Here is a 26674-nt window from a genome sequence, read left to right as displayed (position 1 = left end):
GCAACACAGACATTTTTATGAGGTCCAGATTTTACCAACCATATATATCATATTTCCAGATTGTTTTAAGTACAACTGTTGCCCTGTGGTTGTATTTAGTGACATCATATAGGTTAATTCTCCTCTTATTCATCAGGATGGACAATTTCATCATCTATTATGGACTAATAGTCAGCAAAGTAATTTTTATACAACTACTAAAACCGTTGACATCTAGGTGCTCGACACTCCACTTTTATTTGCACAGTTAAGAACCTCGTCCAATCTAAATACAAGTCTTTCTGCTGACTTAATCTTTTTTTTTTTTCAGGTATCATGTCAGGCCCTAAAAACAGATATTTGGTGACCAAATTTATTTTGTTAAGAACACATAAAAGACTGAAAGTTCTGAAACTCCTCTTTACAGAGTGTTCAGAATAAAAAGCAGTCCCAAGAACAGTTAATTAAATATGGATTTGTGAATCTATACCTGTTTTTTGCATTTCAGGGTCAGCTTCTGCTGTGACCTTTAGGAAAACCTGCCATAGAGAAACACATTTTCTGGTTAGGAAAAGTTACATTAACCTGACTTCAAGAACACATACAATATCCTTCAATAGAAAAGAAGAAAATTTTGATACCTTTTCAGTACTTCATATTATTACACAATCCGAGATCTCTTATGAAATACCTCAGAAAATAAATGAATGAACAAAGATAGGAAAAAAAAAAAAAAAAAAGAAGAAAAGATGCACTTCAGGCTAATGGGTCAGGCTCCACAAAGCTATAATGAATTAAGGGTTGGATTCTTTCTCTAAGCCCTTCTCAAAGATTTTCTGTGTGCCACAGCATATAGGACTAGATTTTGAAGGACATATTAGGAATTAGGAATTAAATATTTAAGAAGAGGAGTAGTCTCAGTAAACATTTTGGTTGCTTATGGTGAGGTCAGCAAGTATTTTAATCTGTCTGTTACCTCTTCAAGTGGAGTGTCTGAAACTCCAAAACTGCTGAGTCCCAAGTCATCCAATGTTTCCTCCAGTTCTCTGAAGAGACTGGCATAAGATCGCTGTTTAAAGTTTTTATTGGGCAAAAGATAAATGAGTTCCTGACCAATGCTTTCAATCAATTTTGCTTCTGGGATATGATGGTGGATTACTTCTGCTAGCTCATTTAGATCTCCTGTGAAAAGTCAAAACAGTGTTTATAGAATGAATATTTAACCATATTAAGCATGACTTCAAAAGCTGTTGTTTGCACTAAAAGGGTACTGCTCTATTTCATAACCCACAGATATCTCAGTTAATTTTGCACTAGACTGGGCTATGCTTCTAGTTATGCTTTGGAACTATGTAGCAGGAAACTATTTCAGGTTTGTTAATAAAGCACAACAAAATCTTCAGGAATATCTACTTAAATTATTCTCTTATGCAGAAAAGCCAAAATTCCTTTTTTTTTTTCTGAGCAAGTCTATTTCCTTGCTCTAGATATGCTTCTTATTTCATTAACAAATGACACAAAACTCTATGCCATACTTGTAAAGCACACAAACTTCCAGTTCATCATCTATACCTGAGACATATACACAAAAATGGGTCAATGGTAAGCAAAACCACAAAGAACCCTTATTAAATTCACATTACAATACAATACAAATGTTAGACACACGGACCAAAGAAGTGGGCCTTGGCAGCATTGATCTGTAAGACAAGATTGCAGCATAATAGGAGACATAGCTATGTGCTGGAATGCTGAACCATCCTGCTTCTTACCATCCAGTTCCAGCTCTGGAGCTCCTTCTTCACCCCTGTGCACACAGCTGGAGCAGGAGCAGGAGCACTGAGATCCACAGCTACAAAATGACTAGCATGGACAAGCAAGAGATAGAAAGATTAATGTGCTTCTGACACACTCAAAACAGGATGTAAACATTGGCAATATGTGAACAGCTTGAGTCAATGAAAAATATGTCATATCCAGAGCATCTTGAACATATTATACTGAAAATCATCTGAAGACTGGATTAAGCAATGCAGAAAACATAAATCCATCTGCATAAATCAGTTCTAAACTGCATACAAAATAGTTGGGGGAATACAATCAGCAGGGGCCATGAGTGTACAGACTGTGTTGCTACTAGGACTGGAAGCACTATTACAACCCAGAACCCTACTTTTCAAGCTGTGAGAGGCTGGTTTCTCTATGAATAAATGTAAACTTTCCTGGTGTCTGAGCTACTTACCAGACTACCTATTGTTTAAAAGCAGTGTACTGCAAAAGCAAGAATCATATTGTTATATATTCTGTATATGGACAAAGGCAACTTGAGAGTTGAGGTTGTTCAGCCTGAGAAGGGAAGGCTCCAGGAAGACCTTGGAGACCCTCCAGCACCTAAAGAGGGCTACAAGTGAACTGGATAGGGACTTTTACAAGCATGTAGCAATACGACAAGGGGGAATGGCTTTAAACTGACAAGGGGTAGGTTTAGTTTAGATGTTAGGAGGAAATTCTTTACTGTGAGGGTGGTGAGGCACTGGAACAGGTTGCCCAGAGACACTGTGGATGGCCCACCCCTGGAAGTGTTCAAGGCCAAAATGACTGGATGGGGTTTGAGCAACCTGGCATAGTGGAAAATGTCCCTGCCCACAGCATGGGGGTTGGAACTAGATGATCCTTCCAAGCTAAACAATGCTAATATGATATTCGTAATTATATAATGATATGATTAACTGCAGTTTTGTACGAAGTGTCAAGCAGTACTTAAGTGACTTTACCTTGGCGCAATGCAAGCATTATTCAGATTACATGTGCAGGGGGTGAGATTCATACTTACTGTAGCCCTTCCCATTTTTGTAGTTCTCATCTTGCGAACAAGGGTGAGATAAAAGCCAGAGCCAAAACAGTTCTTTAGGAATACAGGAGAGCCCGAGCAGAAGAGTTTCCCTTGGGATATGATGGCTACTCTGTCTCCAAGGATGTCTGCCTCATCCATATGATGGGTTGATAGGATAATAGTTCTGCCTAGAAGGAACAAGGAATAATGTTCAAGGCATGAACTCTCTCTGGAACTCAAAACTGTGTTTAGCTTTTTGGCAATTATTTCTCTGCAGGAAAGCCAGTCCCAGGTTTGCCACAACAGTAAGTATCTGTTCAAAGAATCTTGTTTGCTTGTGTTCATATCCCACTACACATGACAGTTTACACAGCAGGTATATATTGCATCTATGATAAGTTTAAAAAATCCCACCAAAAAATCAGTTTCTACTCTCAAATCTCTTACCTGGGCGATATTTCAGCAGAAGATCCCAGATAGATCGCCTGGAATATGGATCAACTCCAGAAGTGGGTTCATCCAAGACTACCACTTTTGCTTCACCCACAAAAGCAATGGCAACAGACAGTTTCCTTTGCATTCCACCTACCGGAGGACAAACGCATCCAGGAGTGTAAGATACACTATATAAGTGGCAGGGATGCAATTAACATTGCTTTTTTGGTGTGTGGACAAACTGCTACAAATAAAATGAAACCCATCCTCAGACCCATACCTGCAAAGATAAATTAATATTTTTTCTTCTGAAATTCAAAACAGGTTGTTCAAACTTTTTTTTGGAAAAATATATATTTTCCATCTACACATTGCATTTTCTGCTCCTTGCCAGAAGCAAAAGCAGGAAGATATGAGATTTTCATGTTCTTTCATGAATCTAACCAAAAATCAGGTCAAAGTAGTATAAGAGCAGCTGTTTATGCAAATCAGCCTTTGAATCTGAAAGTGAGAGTTGTTCAAATATACTATGTGCATTTGTACTGTCAGAATGGAAGAAACTACTCCTACCAAATAATGCAGTATTATGGAGCACTGATCTATACAGTGGGGCAGCATGACAGTATAGTATTTAATTTGTCTTGAAATAACAGAAGGTTTTATTTTTATTTGTTTCTTATACTAACCAATTATATATATATATATATATATAAAAAATAGTATATAATGGTATATATATAATAATATATATATGATTCTTGTATAGTCACATTTACTCCTTGAGAAGAAAGCATCCCCCTAGTGCATGCTGGTGTGTCAGAATACAGGCTCAAATAAGTAACTCAACCAATAATAGCCCAAAGGCCAGGTAAGATGGGGCTGTGAGCAACCTAGTCTAGCAGGGGGTGTTCCTGGCCATGACAGGGGGTTGGAACTTCATAATCTTTAACATGTGTCTATGAGAGACAAAGAAAATGACAAAACATCTTAGAAAATTCCTGTGGGCACCTGACAAATTCTGAGCTTCTTCATTTCTTTTATGGGTGAGACCCATGTCTTCCAGCATTGTTTCCAGCTCTTGCTCAGCTTCTTCCCTGGATCTTCCTTTCAGTTGAGAATAAAACAAGATGTGCTCTGCTACAGTAAGGCTGTGACATCAGACAGAAAGGCAAGAAGGCACGTTAAATGAATAAGCTGATTTTTTTCCCAAGCAGCAATAAATTCATTCTAGCTTTATCTTGCCAAAGGAAGAGAGGTTGCTTTACCCTACAAGATCTTTGGGATCAACACACTTCACTTGGAGTCATAGTCTCTTTCTTTGCCTTTTGAAAGCAGAACCTGCTACTAAAGAAACAGGTATAGCAGGCATCAAACCATCCATTTATGGGAATAAAATGGGAGAGAGTCTGCTGTTGAGATGAAGACAAACTAGTGGAAGTGAAGCTGGTAATCACCAGAGAAGGCAATAAGTAGTTGAGTGGTAGTAAGAAATGGGCATAAAAATACCCTGCTACTGCACTGTCAGCTCGAATTTTTTTGCTTTAGTGGCCCTAAATTATAGTGCATGAACCTCCAGGATAACTCCTGCTGACCTACATTACAACAGAAAACACTAGGGGCACTGCTATTTTCCTAAGAAATTATGATCCCAGTGAAATGATGCAGGAGTTTTCCACTGCAGGATATGATGTTAAGAGAGGGAGAAGTTCATCTGAAATACATCTGCTGCTAGCACAGCAAGAGAAAAAACACAGACTTTGGGGATTCTCACACATGCAGACTGGGATGCTTCTACTTGAAGCCAGTATGGAGTGATACTTACTGATTGAATAAGATGTTGTGCTGAGGGCACATCCCTAATCTGTGCCGAATGGAGTCCATGTGAGTTTGGATGTCCAGGCCACCAACCAGCACAGTTCCAGATGTGGGTGGGAAGAGGCCTGTCAGTATCGACCTGAGAAAACAAAATGAGGAAATTCCCCCTCTCCTACCTCTCTGTGCTAGATAAGGAAGCTACATGACATGATTCCACTAGATGGAGCATGATGACTTCTTACTATAGGCCTTGATGAAGCAACTCCAACAGAAAGCACATATGTAAGTACTGGTCTGCTACAGAGAATCCGATGGATCTGCTCACGACATTTTTGATACAACTGTCTATATGGTTCTGGCTTCCATTAAGAAACTGTTTTAGCTCAGGGTGTTATATCACCCCTACATATAAATGGGTCTAAAATGAAGCTCAGTAGGAAAAAAAAAAAATGGTTTGAGGTCTCTGGTCATGCTGAGTCATGCCCTAAATCTTTATTTTCTGTAAAGTAGAAGACCAAATGTTATTTTGCAAATGGGTGGCATCTCTTAATAGATTTGGGTGATTAGTGGATTTTTCAGTTTAAAAAAGTTCAAAGCAATAAAAAAAAATTATTTTCATCAGAAGAATAAATCCCCTCAAATTTGCAAAATATTTCAGCAGATTAGGATGCTTTTATTTTGGGTTGAACATATTCCTTGTGAAACAATTAAAAAAATTAGAAGGTAATTTATAGTACCTTTGAAATAAAAGTGCTTTAATTGAAAAACCCTAAAGTATTCGCTGAGAAAAGTCATAATGAAACACATTTAATTCTTTCAACATTTGGTGAACTTGTAACAGATTTATAAAAGGTTTTGATCACAAATTAATCCTATTTTGCCAAATAAGGTTCTGTATAAGAAAATTACACATCTTAAAGTTCAGGTTCCTGGGTTGCTAGGTTTCTAGGACTAGAGGAACATTTTAATCTGGACATGGATCTTTCATGAGTGTAGCAATTTTATTTAAAGAAGGCCTGTATTTTATACTCCTTTGCACACAGACCAATAGACGTGAATGACCTAGAGCCAGTTAGAGAAACCAAGAGCATGTGGAATGTAGTGGCTTGCAAATTTTCAGCTCTTCCAAACAGGAGATCCTTCTCTTTCTTCACCTGTGGTAATTTAGCCATAGGAAATGAATTCTGGGGGAGAGAACTGCTTCCTGCTCTCTGGATTTTCACTTGTTTGTGTCATGCATTACTTCCCTCCCAGGGCATTAGCTAATCCAGAACATCTTCTTTATGCCTAGGGGCAGAGTTTCCCTGTCTGGAAAAGGCCTAATGTTGTGTTTCAAGCCAGCTGCAGGGTGGGTAGAGAGACAAGGGAAGAATAAAAAGACTGCTCCAGCAATAGAGCACTGCCCTGGAGAGACTTACATGGTAGTTGTCTTTCCTGCTCCATTGTGACCAAGGAAGGCTGTGATCTGACCTTCATAAAAAGTAATATTTATCCCATCTACTGCTGGTTTGGGCCTGTTCACAAAAATCTTCACCAGGTTCTGAATGCATACTCCTGGAATCAGTCCCGTTGGCTCAGGCTCAAAGAAGGTATTTACTTGAAAGGCAAGAAATCAAAAATTAAAAGAGAATAAAAGCACCTGTTTTAATCCTAGTTCTGATATGACAATGCATCAGTAAGTGCAGAAGCAATAGCACATACCCAGCATAATACAGCATCATGTTCCAGGGTCAGATTGTCCGAGCCACACCAGTATAAAACTAAGGCCAGATTTCTAACTGCAGTGCCATTTATTTAGATTCACTCTCATATCTATGACACAAGAAGCAGAGCCCAGAATTATGGTGTTCTGTGGAGACTTAACTCATTGGGCCAGGGGAAGCTGAATATGCTTTCTGTTCTCATTGTGCAGCAGAAAGATTATTTGGAATTGTTTTCTGGAAATACTTAGATAGGCAGAGAGATTACATTAAACAAGCAGCAGGTTGCCTTTCTAGCTGGGCTGAAATCTGCCATTCAAATAATCTGCCCAGCTGTGCATTCTTTGACCATGATGCTTAAAAAACCTCCCCCAAACACAAACGAAAGACAACAACAAAAAAAATTTGCCTTTAATTCTGGTAGGTGAAATTTGCCCCATTGCTGAGACCAGGTCAAGATTTAGATAGTACCTAACATGTGCACTACATGAGATGGCTTTCTCTCAGGATTAAAAATGCATTATTGCAAATAGCACCATCAGGATATTTTATTGCACCAGCTTCTAGACAAAACAAACTTCCTTTGAAGTAAATTAAGCCCTTGGGCAATGTGAATTATGGGAGTTGAGAAACTGAAACTAAAGACCCTGTCCACTTTTGTTTACACAGAATGCTTTAGGCTTTGTAGGAAGGCTTATTTTGCAATTGCAGTTTACTTAAATTGTTCAGTACCCAGCAGGCCTGTGTGGAGAGCAGCCAAAGCGATCTGGGTGTAACCAGCCCCACATCCATCAGCGGCTTGTGTGACTGTCATTACTGTCACCGACAGCACTCGGGAAAAAAGTTCCAAACTTGTTGTACATGAGAGAGCTGTGTATATTACAGAGCAGCTGCAATAATAAATATAGAAAGGGTAGCACTATTTTAGATAAAATTATGTTTGTTAATTACTTTTCTTTTGACTTGTGAAAGGAATCTGTGTTTTCATTTACCTTGCTGAGACAAATGCGAACCTCTCTGTATTCACAAAAGTTCACATGGAGTCTGGCTAGATAGTTATGCATATACTGGCAATTGAGGCACCTTCCTTGGTTTTATCTGCATCGTAAGCTTAGATGATGTCCCACAGTATCTGCTTTGCATCCCCTGAAGGACCCTGGTGGGGGGGTTGAGCTCCCTTTTTTTGTGATTCGTATTTCTCTAATTTGATCCTATATCCTCATTGTCATTGAACTGTACTAGGTCTGCTCTTGGCTTCTCTTCATGCCTCCCAGCTCCTGGGTGGCTGAAAGGGAAGACAGGCTTTTTTTTGTGCAGCGGCAGGCAGAAAGCCCTTCCTTTGTGGCCATGGAGCAGCTGGAACCTGGGAACTAGGGAGTAAAGCACCAAAAAGATAAGGCAGTACTAGGAGAAGATTGGCTGAAATAACCTTTAACCTCTGCCTGACTTTTCCCTTTGAAGTCCTGTCCTGTTTCCATTCACCCTGAATGCATGTTTTCAGTGCCTACGTGAGGAGCTCTGATGACCCCACTGTTATCTCTTGTTTTTCAAGAGAGTCAGAAAGGGCTCTGAGCTGCCTGTAGCAGTTACTTGTGCTACAGAATCCACATGCATTCCTCTGAGCATCTCATACAGAAAACTCCTCTGGTTCACCACAAAAGAAGACATTGGGGCTTGAAAACAAGACAGGTCATTCAGGAATTCTTAGGTGGTGGCTAATGTCAGCATCAGAAAAGGCTGCAGACAGACACACAGAGCACTTCAGACAAATCCCTTTGAAATCAGCCTTTTCCTACTGATGCAAAACACACTAAAGATAGGCAAAAAAAAAAAAAAGAGGGGTGGGACTAAGAGGAAATAACATTCCCCTCAGCATATTTTTATTGAAGTCTGTTTAATTTTAAAAAGTCAATGTATGTGTCTCTGGGGCTTCCCTCAGCATGAAAACTAGCATGCCAAAGAAAGAGCCTGCATTTGCATGATAAAAAAACAAGTTAAGGAGCTCTTCTGGAAGGCAGCTGTCTTATGTGTAGTGGCTAAAATATTCTAAGGCATGATGAATGTAGAGGAATAAATAAGAGTTGGTGTCTCTCTTGTGCTTAGCTCTGGCAGTTACATGCTGTCACCTACTGGGCTCCTACTGGCTCTTGGAGCTTGGCTACAACCACTCCTATGTCTAATTTGCTATGAAGTACAATGAGTATAGTATCTCAGAAGTACTCAGGTTGCTCTCTCTCCTTACTATTAATTTCATCTTTGTCCTGGACATCTGTCTTAGGCTTCCCCTGCTCGCCGGGTTCTTTTTCTCTTTTGTGTTTACATTGTTTGTTTTTACCATCCTTCTTCCCCTGGCTGTCACTCTTTTCTTCTGCTTTTTCAGGTTCTTCAGATTTATTTGTGTTGCTTTCATTTTTTTCCCTTTCCATGGTCTTCTGATCCACACAACCGTCTGACTCTGGACTTTTTTCTATATAAACCAAAAGTAATCAAGATTTAATTAACAAAAATTTAATATCCTTTTATCTCTAGAGGTATTTTGAGGAAAAAAACATAGTTCTAAGTCTTGAGTTTTCCAAGGGCATTAACTATCAGTGTTTTACTCAGGTTAGGAATACAGCATTCAAAACCATCTAGCTTAAAATCTGCTTCATGGTGTCAAGATCAGATATTTAAGAAAAATAGCTGACAATATTACAATTATAGACTCAGAGTCTGAGTCTGACTCAGGATCAGTAAGATCCTGACTAGTATTAGGCACATGTTTTACATTTTATCCATGCAGCTCTAGACAAAGTTCTCAGCACATGAGGAGAAACACCATACAAATATTTCCCAGATGTACAGAGAGTGAGAGGAATTAAAAGAAAATTAAAACGTTAAATGAAACGCAAATTGCTAAACTGCTACTTAGATTAAGAGCACCAGGCCAAAATGAACGAGTTGGTATTAACTTCTAAATAAGAATTTCTGGCTCTCCAGTTACTAGCTCTCTAGCTACCATGAAGGAAAACAGTCACATTGGGTCAGGCTTGAAGCAGGAAGAAGCAGAAGCCTCTGAAAAGACTGTTTACATAACACAAATTCAAGCTGGCAATCTGGAGTGAAACTAGCACAATTGTAATTTATCAGATGTCCTAGGACTTATTTTTGTTCTGAAACTTCACCATTATTTTCTGCTATAAGGAGTTTTAGCCCACAAAACTATATACAATTACCTGCTGCACAAATAGCAACATGAGCAAGTTCACTGCATCACCTAAAATGTTCAAGGGGGAGAGGGATACAAGAGTGTACTGAGAGAAGAAATTTTTGAAAGTACCAAGATCAGCTTGGTACCAGTTCAGCTTCATTTTCAGACATGAATTTATATGATCTGACATTTCTTATCCATTTTTCCTCCCAGTACATTAACCAGCTATGATAAATTAACAAAAAGCTCAGTATTATCCTTGAAGAAAAGATAGGAATTGTGAAAAGTTCCTCAGTTGTTCAAGTAAGCTGAGCCACTGAAGAGTGGTAAGAATCACAGTCTCCTAGCAAGGAGTTAATCAGAGATGACCTTTCCCACTGTCCTTGCTTGAGAAAACCCAGGGTAATGCATTGTAGAAGAGAGCATGAAATAAGGATGAACACAATCAGGATACTTGAGATAATAATAGAATAATTTAGATTATTCTATTTAGAAATTACTTCCAAAGACTTCCAGTTCAATCCTCAAAAAATATGACCAATTCAGATCATGACAACTATCTCCAAAGATGGAGATTTCACAACCTTTCTGAAAAACCTGTTCCAGTGTTCTAACCACCTTCATAATAAATACATTCCTTATATTGAACCTGAATTCCTGTTTTCCAGCTTATATCCATTGTCTCTCATCCTTCCCCTAGACACATCTGAGAAGTCTAGCTCTTTTGAGCTTTCTCTCTTCAGGCTGAGCAGACCCAGCTCTCTCAGCACCTCATATGTTACATTCTCCAGCTCCTAATCAGCTTGCTGGCTCTTTACTGAGCTTATTCAAGTTGGTACAAGGGTGGCATAGATTGTGATATTGCTTAGAAAGTAAACAGACTTCAATTAGTGTCAAACTGGATAGAAAAGAATCAGGTTTAGAAAAGTAGGGAACCTCAGTGTAAGATTAACATTTCATGGATGTTGTGCTGAGCAATAAGAACTCCTTGAATGTCTCAAAAGGTGTTGGTTACAGAGTGGGGATTTGATGCTGCTTGTTAAACCAGACTTTAAAGGCTCTCAGATGGAACAGTGACTAATCTCTAATGACTCTAATGACAGCACGCCACTCCAAGTTCAAAGGCACTTGCCAAGACTCCCAGTGTACGGCAGTCTCTCACCTTTGCAGCAGCCCAGATAATGGAAATATTGTGCAGTCGCCTTTATGCAGATCAGTGAAGTTATTTCTAAAAAACAAACTTTTAAAAGAACTCACCATCAGCAGTTGCTGTTTTCTCAGCTTCTGGGCTTCTGGAGCCAAGCCAATAGGATTCCAGCACAGGGAAATACCAAGGCTGTGGTAACCCATAGTCCCCTAAAACAAAAATAAATAGGCAAAGTGCACTTCATAATTCCATTCTGCAGTAGGCATAAATTCATCTAAGCACTTGCAGTCCTAGTGTTACATACCAGAAGGTCAAACCATGTACCGAGTACCTGACAGAACAGATTTTGTTCACAGATGATATTTTTCTTTTGGACAGCAGTAAAATATTCAGAAAATAAATGGCCTTACCTTACCTTGTCCTAAGTAGAAAGTGGTTTGATTGCAGAATGAAGCTATTGCCTGAATCCTTACCAACCAGGCAGCAGCTCAGTGCCTAAGATGGGATCCTAGACTCACTCAGGGACTTTCTTTCAATGCCCATTTAACACTTGAGGGCTGACATGACTGAAAAGCTTTTTAAATTTACACTTACTACCCTGGGGCTAAATTTACAACTGGTAATGAGAAAAGACACACTGCTATTTTAGCACATAGCCTTTCAGGAAAAGTGACAACAGTGTATTCCTCTTCTTAAACAAAAGTGGGCTTTTTTAGTTACAGGTTAATTCAGTTTCGATAAGAGACAGCACAATAACATTAACAGTTCTTGGTAGATCAGATCAGAGTTACTGGAAGTCAACACTGCTTTCCTGGATCATATTGATTTATAGAATGCAGGAATTTAAGTTTCTATGATTAAAACTGGCTTTGTGAACCCAGATGTTATTGGACTTGTGCTACCTATTCAAAATAGGCAGGGGGGAGCTGTGATACTCACTGAAAGATGGTCGGTTTTGTTAATTGAAAACCACTACTTATGAAAGTGTCTGCTTACTTCTGAACGAACAGAAATAACCTGTGTTTCAGCCAACCACTTGTACTCCTACTCATGTACAGAAACGCTCTGTCTGCATTCACAGTTTGCCTTGCTGTGGACAAAGTATTCCTCTCTAAAACTGGTGGCTAAAACAACAGCTTCTCACTCAGGATGAATGCAAAACCCAGATGAAATTTGTTATGGAGCAGAATGCTCAAATAGCCAATGGGCCATTGAGCCAATGGGTGGTTGGTTTCAGAGCAGACTCGAGCAGGACTAGAACCAGAGGGTTCAAAGAATTATCCAGTGAATTCCTGCAGTAACCTACAGCATTGATTTGGCAGGGCTGCATATATGTGTAAACAGAGAAATGCTGTGAGAAATTCTACAGAAACAGAGCAGCAGAAAGACAAGACAGAGCAAATATTGGGAGGAAGTGAAGCTACTTAACTAGAAGCCCTGATAGAGGCTACTTTTGTGTAAAGTCCTGACAGAAAAAAATGAAATTGTATCTATGAATGAAGAAATTTCTATTGTTTAATTCCTGTTGTGTTCATGCAAATAGTCCATTATCCACACAAATAGTCCACTCTTCTTTAAACAAACAGAGTTGCAAAAAAGAAAAAAGAAAAAAGAAAAAAGAAAAAAGAAAAAAGAAAAAAGAAAAAAGAAAAAAGAAAAAAGAAAAAAGAAAAAAGAAAAAAGAAAAAAGAAAAAAGAAAAAAGAAAAAAAAAAAAAGAAAAAAGAAAAAGAGAAAAAAGAAAAAAGAAAAAAGAAAAAAGAAAAAGGAAAAAAGAAAAAAGAAAAAAGAAAAAAGAAAAAAGAAAAAAGAAAAAAGAAAAAAGAAAAAAGAAAAAAGAGGAAAAGGAAAAGGAAAAGGAAAAGGAAAAGGAAAAGGAAAAGGAAAAGGAAAAGGAAAAGGAAAAGGAAAAGGAAAAGGAAAAGGAAAAGGAAAAGGAAAAGGAAAAGGAAAAGGAAAAGGAAAAGGAAAAGGAAAAGGAAAAGGAAAAGGAAAAGGAAAAGGAAAAGGAAAAGGAAAAGGAAAAGGAAAAGTCATCTGCCAAGAGCCAAGAACACCTTCTGCAGTTCACATGCAGGAGTAATAAATTAATGAAAAGAAAGCTCACTTGCCTGTACAGCATAAGAGTTTGCATTTATTATATTGTAACAGTATTCAATATGAAGCAAGATAACCATTTAAGTTAGAAGGACAAATCATTTTTTTCACACAGAAGGTTCCAGAATTTTTGTAATTGATAACAAAGAAAATCCTTTTGTGACTTCATACTAGAATCATGATTTCCATTTAGAAGTAAAATAAATCCACATAGGAACTATTACAACTGCCAATGACACAGCATGTGTCTTAGGAAACAGTACAATCCTTTAAGAAACAGCTTGCATAATGTGGCAAGGTATATATGTGAATTAGAATGGTCAAATCCATATTTTTAAAAATTTAAAGAAATCTCACTAGAAATGGTTGAAACTTATCAAAAGAAAAGTATGTACACAAACTGGATTTTAACAGATGATGTTTTTGTGGTTTATTTTCCATTTAAATTATAAAACAGGAAGAGAAATCACATCCTCCTTTTTACTTTCTTCCTTTTTCATTCTTTTCAGGAATAACACAGGAGAGAGAAAAAAGAAAGAGAGAACAGTGGAAGTTCTTAATAAACCAGTAGTGCTAAACTGGATAAGATTCATAGTTTACAAGGTCAAACACCCTGTTTCTGCCAGTGAAATACACAGAGACTGATTAGACTAACACAGTTAACTGCAGCTACCACTACATTGCATGAATAAGAAACTGACGTACCTGGAAAAACATTATCGAGATACCAGGCAAGTATTCCATAGAGAAAAGCATCAAAAAGCATCATGTTAATGGAAAAAAGGAAACTATATTCATCTCCTTCCAAGGGACTGGTTCTGATGTTACCCCACTGTAGGCCAAGACCTTGTTCTTCATAGCGTGACAAGTATTCTGTACCAAACCCAAAGGCTACTTGAGAAAGAAAACTCTGGAATAAAGGAAAAAATGACATTCAGCCTGACAGGGGGACACTTTGTAAAAAACCCCCAAAACAAATAAGCAAACAAAAAATCACCATAGCCACAAAACAAAAAAACCCAAAACAACCTCACCCCACCCCAACTCTTAGGGACTGGACTTTAAAACTTGCCTAGCAAATGACCTGAGAAAAGTTGTTTCACTTTTATATTGGCTTATAATGTTTAATTTTCTGTAATTCTAAGCAGTATTTAGCTGTAATAGACTGAACTCAACCTTGCCTGTACTCTCTTTAACTACTAGGCAAGCTTCACAGATTAGTTTTTTTCTTCATTAATGTCTGTTTTGAAAATACTATAGGTGCACCTAGAAGTTTGCAGTGTACACCCCTGACTATCTAGGTGAAACAAAGTATTTTCTGAGTGTATGAGGCAGGGCCACTATGAGTGACATGACAGAGAATACACCAGATGATCAGGATATGGAAAACCACAACTGCTTCCCCTGTCATGTCCGCTAGCTGATTCTAACACAACAAACTAATAAACCAGTAATTTACACTTAGTTTATAACTTTATACACTTATTTACAACTTTGGAAGCATTTTGATTTCTTTTTCCTTTTTCCTTATATTTCCTAGTGCAAGAAGAGAAGACATTTCTTTACCTATGCTGTTAGAATGCTTGGTAAAAATGGGGAGTCTGAACTCAAACACCCGCTCCCCTTCCTGACTCATTGGGCAACATAAAATCATTCTGAATAATTTTGTAAGATCATGGTTCCATCTCAAAAAACAGCAAGAAGTTTCCAGCTCCTCTGACTTGTTAAGTATCTTACCTAAAATGGAAAAGAACCAACAAGGAAGCACTGCATGTAGAATATCTACAACTTGTTATATGAAAGGTATTTCTCAGAGCTTTGGCACTGGGGTTCAATTGCTAACTTTTTGGTTCAGGTAAATAAGGAATGTGAACCTGAGGTTTTCTCATCCTTAGACATAGGGTGCTAACTAGGTTATAGTACATAAGAAAGATAACTGTCCCCATTTTGTGAATTGCCTTTATATTTATTAAACATACCAGAAGTTAGATTTTAGTATGCTAATTTCCTGGAGTTCAGAACAAAATAAATTTTATTGAATTTTCTAAAAGCTAGGAAGATATCTCTTGCACTAGGCCTGCTAAAGGCTTCCACATTTGCAACCCTTAATTATTTAAGAGGATTAAGAAGTCTCCCTCTCTGAGTCAAAAAAGCCAAGAGGAAGAGGTGTGTTGTGATTCACATATGCGCTGTGAGAGGGGGAGCAGAGATGCCATAGAACCAGTGAAAGGCTTACTGCTAGGATCTTCAGATTAATAGTCAGACGGTCTTGCCAGACAAAGCAGATGATGTGGGGCAGGTACAAGGTGAAGTAGATGACTCCACTGCAGGCAGCTGCCAGATTTGCTTTGGAAAAGAAGGTGCTGAACAAGAAACACTGCATTATGGTGGCTGTGGTGAATGTCAGTAGGAATAGAAAGAAGAGAAGTGGATTGCTATAATGCAGCACTTGTCCATACTGTAAGCAAAAGGAAAAGAGAAAATTTAAAAGCTGCTTTAAAATTTTAAAAATTTAATTGCTGCTTTCTGCTAGCAGGAAGATCAGAATTGCTATTGACATGTAATAGGCAAAGAGTAATAAGCCAGTCTTTCTTAAATAATATGACTTCTAACTCTCCCAGGTATTAGTTTCAACCACTGAGGTCATTACAATAACAAATCCTTCATCTAACTTTATCCCTGCTCTTGGATTGTGACTTTGGGTTAGTACAACAGAATGAACAAAAATCAAAACTGATTGAAAACAGATATTCTGTCCCTGTCTTAATAAGTAAATGATTTCAAGCAAGATCTGCCTCCTTGAAAACTCATGCAGTTTAAAATTCTTTGGAATATTACAATAAACTTTCATTTATCTCTTTGCACCATCCCCTCAATCCACTTGCTTGATGTGCGGAAAAGACAAGGTAAGGAAGTGTTACAAAACACATTTTAAAAAAAACCCACAATAAAACCACAGGAAAATTATAAAGTTTCTGCACCTGATGTTATTCAAACAGAAGCATATCACATCTGAGGAATCCAGGTGCAGTTTCTCAGAGATCCTTGTGTATTAACTGACACATTGGGTGAACTTTTATTGACCTTTCTTCATTAGAGCTTTTGTGGATTAAATGCTCTCTCTTGAGAAGAGCAGGAACTGCTGCCAATTATCTATGTAGTCTTTAAAACCAACGTTGAGACCTATTTATTAGGTCAATTTATATAATGCTCAAATAAATCTTTAAGGCTATAAATAGGTCTCAGCATTGTTGCAACATCCCGCTGGGCCTTAGAGACTGACTTCTTTACCAACAGGGATGCAATGTCTCCTAAGGATGTATTTACAAAGGTGCCTCACACTGGCATAGTGATATATGGGAAAGAAAGTTAATTACAGGTATGAGCACATTCCTCCCCGATATGAATTACCCCCTGATTTTTAATTAAACCAGTGTGGCAAATAAAGTGAGTTTTCTGTATCCACCCAAGCTGCAATTGAAACACCAGGAACTACAACTCATCAGGACATGCTGGTAAGACAGAGCAGCTTGAACCCTAAGTATGTATTTATACCAATACCAGTTCCCCACAACAGAAAAGATGCAAGGGCATTCTTCCTTATCAAAATGCTACACATTTATATGATAAAATTTAGCAGCAAGCTCTCAATATAGAGCTTGGTTCTCAGGTAGAGGATAATAGGTAGTCCACAGAGACAACATCTTAACTGTCCTGAAAAGTTATAAAAATTACAGGAATTCTGAATCACTGGAGCAAATGGTGGATTCTTTTTAAGGTTTTCCTGAAAGTTCTGTTCTTACAGTCTCTTTTTCTATTGAAAAAATTGCAGTTTCTAAGCAGACAAGCACTGGATATTAAAAATTAATCACATACTGTGAATTACAAGACAAAAATTCTGCAAATTATTATCTCTTTGATTTAAAGCAAACTATTATTTATTGGGAGACCTGCATCTGCCTACAGAAAATACAATATACAGAGTAACCAACCTGATGTATTTTCTATGAGGAATCTCACAATTAATCTTTACTAGTGAATTTATTGTTCTGTCTCTGCCAGGTGCTGATGCTGTTGTATCTGCTTAGAAGAATGTGCATGCTGTGATCAGAACAGGCCTCCACCCTTCCCATCTCCCTATCAATGGCTACTGTTGTTTCCCAACAGCAAACTGGTGTCAGGAGTGCAAACACAAGAGTGAGTTTGAGAGTAGCAATCTTTACCATAATCAGAGCTGTGAGGAGGCATGTGCTCACAGCCATCATGGAAAAGCTGTCTAGGAACCAAGTGCACCAAATCACGCCGTTGGTCATGCCCCTGTTCTTCATAGCCTCTTTCAGGCGCATTTCCTTCTCCAGCACTATACTCTTCACAGTCATGGAGACTGAATATATCCAAGCTAGCACCATGAAGATGGGAAAGGCGCGGTTTAACGTGATCATGAAGCTACCAAAGCAAGAAGGAATAAATTAAATTGAGGTAAAACAGAGAAATATTAGATGAAAAGCAATAACTAAAAGGAAAAGGAGTGGGAAAGAGTGCATTAATTAAATATGGAACTGTAAATTCTCAGTCCAAACATCAATAGCATGTCACTTGTAAACCTCACAAGCATCCTAAATATTAATAAACTAATGGTTTCTGCATTCCCATGAGACAGATGAATGTTATTTCTATTTTACAAAGAGTTTCTAAGGGTTATTGAAGGCTACAAAATATTTGGTGCCTCATGAAAATACATCTCTCTTCACAGCAAATTTCCATAATGCTTTTACCATGATCTACAAAGAATATTTTAAGACATATGTCAATGTTAACAATCTGGAAGTGTCACTGTTTTTCTGCTCCTAAGAGTCACTGACAAGAGAATTAACCAAAATAATTATTAAAAGCATCATATGTTGCCAGCAAGGCTGATGAAATTCGTACAAACCATGAGTCAGGGTATTGGATCTAGCTGAGATAGAGTTAATTTTCCCCATGGCAGCCCTCAGAGTGCCAGACTTTGCACGGGTAGCTAGAAAGGTGTTGATAATACACCAGTGCTTTGTCTGGGCAGTGTTGGCACAGCACCAGAGCTGTCTCTCCAACATTCCCACCTCACCAGCAGGTAGGGGGTGGGCAGAATATTAGGAGCTGACACAAACTGACCAAAGGGATATTCCATATTGTGTCTGCTCAGATATAAAATACAAGAAAAAGGAGGAGAAAGTGGGAGGTATTTGATATTTACAACATTTGTCTTCCAAAGCAACTGCTATGCATGCTGAACCCCTGCTTCCCAGTAAGCAGCTGGACATTGCTGGATGGGAAATAGTGAATAAATCTTTGGGTTACTTTTTTTTTAGCTTTAGTAAAGAGCCTTATCTTGACCTACGAGTTGTATTCCACCTTAATTTCTTCTCCTTTCTTGCTGAGGAAGAGGGTGATAGAGAGGCTTGGTGGGCACCTGGCCACCAAGGTCAGGTGAGGCCAACTCACTGCAGCCCTTGGCACCCAACACAGGCTGAGTCAGAGGCAGTTTTCTATTAAGCATGTTATAGTTACAGGAGTTATTAAGCAAGGTCCTGTTCAGGACAGTTTGTCAGCTGCACTGTTTACCTCTTTATTTTGCTTAGTCTGGGAACACGTTAACATAAAAAATGTCTCCCAGGCATGGATGGCCTTGCTGTGCCGGGGAGTTATCTTGAGAAGAAGATGAAGGAATACATCTCCCTCTCCCTAGTTAGGATTGATGTGGATGGTCTTATTATTCAGGCTCCCAGAGTACTTGTTCATCCTTACGTGAGCTGTTCAATAATACTGATCAACACTGCTATGTATTACGGGGTTTGTGGAATCCAGTGTTGATTGCTTAAAGGCCAAAAGCTCATAGCTGCTAAAAACAAGGAGCAAAAGGTCTTCAGCTTCCTAAGTGTGAGCCCTATAGAACCACCTTTTTCCCATGTTATCAAAGCTACTTCAGTGTCAGAACAAAGGGGAAATCTTCAATTTTTCTCCAAAAATTCCTGAAAAGTGATCTGGTCTGGAGAAACAAAGCCATGCTTTTGTGATATGGCCTAGGGCACACTGAGTTTTGCCTGTGGTGGGCATATGTAACATGCACAGCACAGAGTTACTGTGAGGGTGCACTTGCCTCACTTAAGCAGGGTCTCTTAGAGGCCGTCACTGAGTTTGGGTACCAGCCCTGAGCTGTATGTGGCTACTGCAGGCTTCAGAGAACTTTTGCGCAGATGGGGTTTCTGCCTCTGCACTGTTCTCAGTGGGGAAGAAACAGACAGCAGGCTTGCCAGGGTGATGTTTTGTCTGACCAACACATAATGACTGATGGGAATGACTGGTCAATCTATGTGTATGCCATTTTTTTTTACCAGAAGTAGTATAATTTTCCTGCACAGAGCACACTGACAGAACTATGAAAAGATTTCTCTAATGCCTTTTTTTGAGTGATACTCCAGGACAGCTGGAGTATCAGACTGCAGCATTGGAGCAGGCACACTGTGAACAGGGAAGAAAATTGGAATAAACCTGCTGCTTTTAAGGGCCTAAGGTATTGAGTTCATTTTAAGCCTGGACACTGGATGCAACAAAGGCCAGGAGTGGGATTAGGGGTAGAATCTTGGCAAAGGTGGCTTGTGGAGTCTGGTTATGACAGGATAAGGAAAAAACCAAATTAATCCAGACACGTCTCAGTTATCACTCTTGCATTTATACCCTAGGACATTCATAACTTAAGGTTAATTCTGGTGCTTGAGAATTTCAAGAATATTCAACAATCCAAGTATTCAATACAATTAAGACAAACTGCTTTTACTCACACATCATCCACAAAACATGGATATGGCATTTGTTGCAGATAAATTCCCAATGGAACTTCAGCGCTGGTCTGGGTCTTTATAATCCCATGCTCAATCATGTCCTGGAGATATGCAAAGCCTCCCCAGATATAACGTAAATCATCCACAGGATCAGCTCTTGGACCAGGATCCCAGTACCTCAAAAGAAAATTCACATGGAAACCATTTGGGTAAGCAGTGACTTTAGGGAAGGGTTGTGGGGAAAATAAATAAATAAATGAATTAATAAATTAAATAATATTAGCAACTGAAATTGTAGGGGCACTGCCTGAAGTTGTCTTTTCTAGACTTTGGTCTATCAGACCATATTGCTTAAGAAAGTGGAAGGCTTCATTTTTTCCTTTCATTTTCTCTGCATTGACTTGGAATAACAATTTTGGCCAAAAATGTACATACATTAGTCATGCAGCAGAGTAACTGCTCTAGAATAGAAATAACTGTATTTAGAATATGGTATCCTTGGAGATTAAACGGGAACAACTGGATTGCAACTACCAGATACCATTATATTATTCTGTAGACAATCCTGGGAAATTATATCCCTTTAAGTGAGTCTATTTGGTGGGGACTTGAGGAGGAACAGCAGAGAAACTCTGCTGTCCAGGTGGAGGACATCTGAGTCACAATCCATGTGGGACTTCCTTGTCTGTCTTTCCCAATGATGGGACCATCTGAAAACTGAAGCAGGTTACTGAACAGATTCTGAGCAGAGTCATCCCTTTGCCTTGTAGTCCTGCACGTACCCATTGTGTGGCTTGTCACTAGAGTGATGCCACTCCTGTTAGTACCTGGTTACTGGAGATGGATTCTGTGCTGCACTACAGAGTAACTATTAACAAATACAGTTGGATTTCATGGATGTATCCAACACAGGTTCTAACACCCTTATGTCTCTCATGTTGTGTCAGGGAAGAACTGAGAACTGTCAGGCAAGTACCTGTCTTTGATTTTGTTTGTTTTCTCCACTGAGTCTATGTCCATTCGGATCTTGTATGTCACGTGTGGTGGGAGATTGCTGGCTGTAGGTTCTAAGTCTGGAAAAACCACAGCAGCCCATAATTTGTTTTCCTCCAGAAGATAAAGGGCTTGACGAGTCAGTTGAGTTTCATCATGATAACCTTCGAATTTATCCAAGGTCAAACACTACAAATAATTAAAAAGAGAAAAATTACATGGGAATAAAATAGGAGGAGGTATACATTAAAGCAAACATCAGTGGTTGAAAACAGAAAAGGAAAGTAGGTTCAACTGAAACTGTTGTTATTTTCAGCTTTATGATGAAACTATTAAAAGTTGACTCTCTTCTCCCTTCTTCAGCCTAGAAAGTGCCTGAGTGAAAACTGCAGAGCTAAAGGATGACTGATCTGTAAGAAAAGAACACTGGCTGTGGACTTCAGATGAAAAGCACTTTGTCAAGTGAAGCACTGGGAAAAGTCAGAGCATACATTTAAATTTTAATGTCTCTTAGGTATTTCAACATTTACTCCTCTATAAACCAGACAAGTTATTTTTTTATCTAACTGGTCATCTTTTGTCCCTGCTGAATTCTGACATGATTTACCTGCTGACTTAAGTTAACATGTAATTTTTATTGTCTATCTCACCAAAATAATGTCTTCTTTCTTAGTCTCTGTCATTACTACAAACTGTGTTCTTATCAATGCACATACAAGACAAAGACTCATCAAAACCGAAGTTTGTTCTGTTCCTCCATTTAAGTCCTACTTAGCAGGCATTATAAAACAAAAATTGTGAATGCTATAAATTCTAGCATTAGTTCTCTGCAAAATTACAGATTTATGTTTGCATATTTAGCTTCTGCCCTTCAGAATTGGAAAAATATTAACAGAGAGTAGAAGTATTTAACCCCTGATGGACTGGAAAGATACTTATAGAATTCCTTTGCTTCATAAAATTCCAACAGGCTAACTTCGTTTGATCTTATCTTCTTGATCATTTCTTGCAAGCCAGTAACTAAAAATTAGTTCACATCAAAGGGCTCACACTGGTAACTTGTTATTTAAACTTAAAGACTCCTTTACTTAACCTTTCCCTGTGAGAAATCATGCTCTGTTTCCTTTAAAACTTATACTATCACAGCTTAATAGGATCTCCATGGAAAATATATTTTTTTTACTCACAGCAGAACATTGGTTAAATTGATAACACTATTTTGTGGCTCTATTCTTCCTGGTTTTTGTAGGTGTTCATTTTCCTTTTTGCTTCAGAAAAACAAAATATGTAGAATTTCATATCAGAAAGCAAAATAAGGAAGAAAACTTTGCATGCCAGAAGGGAAATAAAATCAGATTCATGGCTCAGGTTGCATTAATTTTTTTGGGATACATTTATCCCACATGGTGTTAACTGAGTTTAGGAATTCAGTTTAGCTCTTGCGAAGGTGGCAGTGTGTGCATAACAAACCCCTACTGTGGAACTGTGTCTTTTCAGGGTCTGGAGGATTACTTGCTGTTTCTTTATCAGGAGGAATTATTTTCAAGAGACTTATTTCAGCTGCAGAAGAGCTCAGACAATTCTCCAGTGGAATCTGTGAGAATGATACTAGCAAAGTACTGACAGCAACTGAACTTGTCTAGATTCTCAGTGCAGAGCAGACAGTGCCTGGAGTGGGCTGAGGAGCAGCCTAGGCTCTTATCCAGGGGTCAAGTAAAGGAAGCTGTATGTGTTCAAAACAGAAAACACAAATGATTATAGATCTTCTCAATGAGTAGAGTGAAACCAAAGCTTGCGTAAGAATATAGGCCAAGACAGGAGTGGTGCAGTAATTCACACAGTTTGAAAGTGAAGACACATTTCATACAGTAATCTATGAGCCAAAAGCTAGGATTTATTTGTTTTAACATGAATTGCATTCAAAACAAAAGCTGTATGCTCTACCTGGGTTTTTCTTTCTCCCCAGTGAATTGAACTCAGTTTGAGTCTTCATAAACCTCACTGTATCAAAATTAATCTATCAACTGATTGGGGAAATTTATTTCAAATCTCCTCCCAGTCATTATTTAACAATTTTAAATGGTCCAATGAAAATGGGAAAATCAAAACCAAAATAGTAAGACCAGGTTTGGAAGACAAAACCAGACAGTAATAAACATAAAGAGGTGACTGTGCAGCTCTGACTAAGAGTGTAGCTGTTCTGTGGCCTAAGGTAATCAAAGGGAAGAACAGGAAATTCTTAGGGTGATGAGGAGAAGCAATTTGTGGGATTCTCAGCTGCATCACAGTTTGCAGTAGAGAGTTGGAGTCACCAAAGATCAGTGCTAGCAACACACCTGTCCATATTGCATGCTATGGTGGTAAGGAGCAGGCTATTCCCCAAAGGGAGTATTTGTTACCATTGTGTCTGGTACAGTGGGATAACATTCCCAAGCGCTTACAACTTGTGTAAACAGCAGACTTTAAAGAATAAGGTCATTACAAAGAACATTAAGACACAAAGATCTGTTACCAGGTAGAGTAACTGTTCTGATCTTATTGATGTTCCAGCACTGACCTGCTGCACACAATATATTTCACTCACTTTGTATCACAATAACATGATAGAAAAAGATCATTAAATGAATCAGCAGAGCTTTGTGCAAAGCCTTTATTGCTCCTTCTTGTACTAGCTGTAGGAAGGCAGATAATCTTTCAGTTCCTGCTTTCTTGCAGGGGACAAGTGGTTTTTTAAACTGAACTGGATTTAAATTAGGAGTTAGATTTAGTCTTGTTGCCTATACCTAGTACAAATTTTCTCTTGAAAATCCTCAGAAGGCACCACTTGCTAAAGAGAGGTACAGAGTGCAGGAAAGAGACAAACTTTTTGTCAGAGGTGACCACAGAACAAGTGGAAACTCCCTTATTTATTTCAATGGAATTTTGATCAGGTGCTTAGAAACCTGCAAGGGGACTTACCAAAGAACTGTTAGTTTCTCTGCTCCTGACCTTGCTGAAATTAGTGGCCTGTTGGTTATTAATACTTATGAAATAACATTTCTTTGAGGTTTTGCATTCACTTTCTGCCTCTCAGCATTGAAATGTGTTCAGACATTCAACCAACATTTTGAATAAAGCATTTGAAGATCATAAAATTGAACTTCTTTTAATAATAAGTATTCACGTACTTGCACCACTATATTATTCTAAACACATGCATTTAATAATGAAATTCAACTTGAAACAAACAAAGATTTTATGATTTTAACTTTCTTGTCTGTTACCACAGACCAAAGTACCACCTAACTGGTTTTAAGATATCCTCTACAACTATTCTCTGAAGAGGCAGAGCCAAATTTACCTCCAAATACTGACTGAGCAAATGCAGAACTTGGTCTACAGCACTGAAGATGTTCCGCCAGTCAAAGTCCACCATTCCCTTCTCCCGGTTCCTTGAAGATCCATTATGGAGAAAGTTGATTATATGTTCCGCGGTGAAGCCTTCCGCACCCATCTGGCTGTTCAGGAAGTCCCTCACTGTCGGGTGCTTCAGAGAGTCCTGAAGAAACACATCATGATAGTTTTGTCACAATGATTGTCTTTCCCTGTTTAGCTAGAAAGGTTTCCACTTCCATAACTCCTTCAACATATGAATAAGGGCAAAAGGGTATGCTAAGGAATCAATTTTACAAGTGGATAATTGCATAACTGGATGTGTGATCTGAAAAATGGATGAAAAGAAATTTTTCCTTGACTGTTTATTACATTCTTTCCTTATAAGCAAGAGGATGAATGTTATAAATGCCTAATACAATATAGAAAAACTGCCTTCTTTGCCTATATGGAATTCACGAAAATCAAGTTGTCTGCTTTTGAAAGACATTTTGGGGAGGCAAGGAAGTAGCAATTTCTGCCTTTATTAAGAAGTCATTAGCCAGATTCTTGACTGCCTAGATCTGAGGTTTTGCCACTGAGATGCTGTAATGCATCTATGACTTGCCTTCAAACCAAGCCCAGCAGCCAACAGCCTTAAAGGCCACAGCTTCCTTGCTGCAAAGGCTGTGCTTCTGGCCAAACCTTTCAAATTAATTGTTTCCTCTATTAATAAAAATAAAAGATGGTGAAAGGCTGCTCTTACTGAGGATCTTTGAAAAATTATAACGTACACGGATCATATTCATTTGCAGGCTGTTTTGAAAGAAGTACCACAGCTGAGGTCCTACTTCCTCCCAAGCTTTGGTCAACAGTTGGAGGCGTTCAAGTTCCTCAAAAGTGGAGTTTGCCTGATGAAAAAACCAGCAGAAAAGAGTGTTAGAAACCTAAGGAGACAGACAGAATTTATCATTCATCCAGGATTTGGTGACAGGGGAATCCCTAACTTAGACAGCTGTAGTTTTTACCTTTTAAACTTAACCAACTTGTTCAAAGAGCAGAAATTTTAATAACCATCAGAAAAAGAATCTGTAAAATCAGCCAGAATCCAAGTCATTTAGGACAAAATTCTGTGATATATGTAATGGAAAAAACAATTGTACATTAAGACTAGTTAACTTCAATTCCTTTGAATAATCAGATTTTAGGTAGAATTATTTAGAATTTTTCCCCTTGATTATTTCTCTCCACTAAGAAAGATGATGACGTGAGTAGATGAATGAATGGAAGGCAGCTGGAAAAGACAGATACTCCCATAGCTATGATATTAAGACCTGAAATGCTGAGCTACTTTAAATCTGATGTTTTTCTGTGTGAATTCCGAGCAGCAGTTCTGTGCCTTGTACAGATCTCTAGAGTATTGAATTGCTGGTTATGAGGTGGCCAAAACCTTGGTCATATGCAACCTTGATTTAACTGTTCAGATTCATTTCACCCAACTTCAAGCATTTTGCTGAAGAGTCCAGGCTTTATCCTATTTTAATGAAGTGAAAATTCTTTATGATTTCAAAAGATAAAATAATTAACCATGATGTTGCTATTGGTTTGCAATTCTCAGTGTTAGTTCTCAATACGCTTATCCAAGCCTCACAGTTGCCCCATTTAAATATTTACTGGCAGAGAGCTGCTCATGTTCCTGCCTCTGTAAAATAAATATTGCTTACTATGTTCATTAGTGTGAATATGGAATCATGTCAACAATAAGCTGCTTGGGCAAGCTGGAAAAGCCATGCAGAGTGGACCAAGATGGGATGAATCAGTCAAGACCTGTCTCCCATTTTTTAGACAGAGTATCTGTCCTTCCTCTGAGGACCATGAGAACAAATGGAGTTTTGAGAAGAAAATTTGATTAGGCTGAGGTAATTGGGCGACTGTTTTTCAAAAGATGTTTCTTGGTACACAATTTTTTAGAAATATACATTTGTGCATTTCAGAACTTCTTACATTTTTTATGATTTCCCGTACAGAAGGTGAATCAGGAGCAAAAAGGATTTTTCCCATCAGCAGGGGCTTCACAGCAGTCCAGGCTATTTTGGTTAAAGGGTTTGATTCCAAGTTCTGGATCAATGCATTACAAAATGGTGCTACAGACAGAAAGAAAGAAAGACAGTCTTTATGTAACCCTACTGAAATCCTATCACACGTAACATCCTGGTGGGCTTTTCACTAGCAGTACAGACAGTTTGAATCTGAATGAGTAAAAACACATTCTGCAATGCAGAAGTACAATGACTGAATGGATAAAAAAGACTATTAA

At 38.4% G+C, this 26674-nt stretch overlaps 1 protein-coding gene across 2 annotated transcripts in view; it reads right to left on the bottom strand.

Annotated features, from left to right (window-relative positions):
- Window positions 1-26674, bottom strand: part of ABCA4 (ATP binding cassette subfamily A member 4) — a 74766-nt gene that overhangs the window by 22602 nt on the left and 25490 nt on the right. Inside the window, exons 11-28 of one of the 2 annotated variants that reach the window (XM_088060092.1) lie at window positions 26362-26501; window positions 25152-25268; window positions 24347-24544; window positions 20990-21195; window positions 20014-20190; window positions 17419-17641; window positions 15432-15653; window positions 13901-14105; window positions 11210-11308; window positions 9005-9229; window positions 6481-6658; window positions 5070-5201; window positions 4256-4395; window positions 3260-3397; window positions 2813-3000; window positions 1752-1842; window positions 956-1161; window positions 470-518 (exon numbers count right to left, since the gene is read on the bottom strand). In XM_088060092.1, the coding sequence (XP_087916218.1) occupies window positions 470-518; window positions 956-1161; window positions 1752-1842; window positions 2813-3000; window positions 3260-3397; window positions 4256-4395; window positions 5070-5201; window positions 6481-6658; window positions 9005-9229; window positions 11210-11308; window positions 13901-14105; window positions 15432-15653; window positions 17419-17641; window positions 20014-20190; window positions 20990-21195; window positions 24347-24544; window positions 25152-25268; window positions 26362-26501 (2934 nt within the window). The remainder of the gene's footprint in view (window positions 1-469; window positions 519-955; window positions 1162-1751; window positions 1843-2812; window positions 3001-3259; window positions 3398-4255; window positions 4396-5069; window positions 5202-6480; window positions 6659-9004; window positions 9230-11209; window positions 11309-13900; window positions 14106-15431; window positions 15654-17418; window positions 17642-20013; window positions 20191-20989; window positions 21196-24346; window positions 24545-25151; window positions 25269-26361; window positions 26502-26674) is intronic. The other variant, XM_088060091.1, reaches the window with a different exon arrangement.

The sequence above is a fragment of the Pseudopodoces humilis genome, chromosome 10, assembly GCF_049639895.1.
Source record: "Pseudopodoces humilis isolate 2021_Gansu_Grassland_sample_001 chromosome 10, ASM4963989v1, whole genome shotgun sequence".
Lineage (NCBI taxonomy): Eukaryota > Metazoa > Chordata > Aves > Passeriformes > Paridae > Pseudopodoces > Pseudopodoces humilis.
Note: the sequence above shows the minus strand (reverse complement) of the source record. Positions and strands in the feature narration are given on the sequence as shown.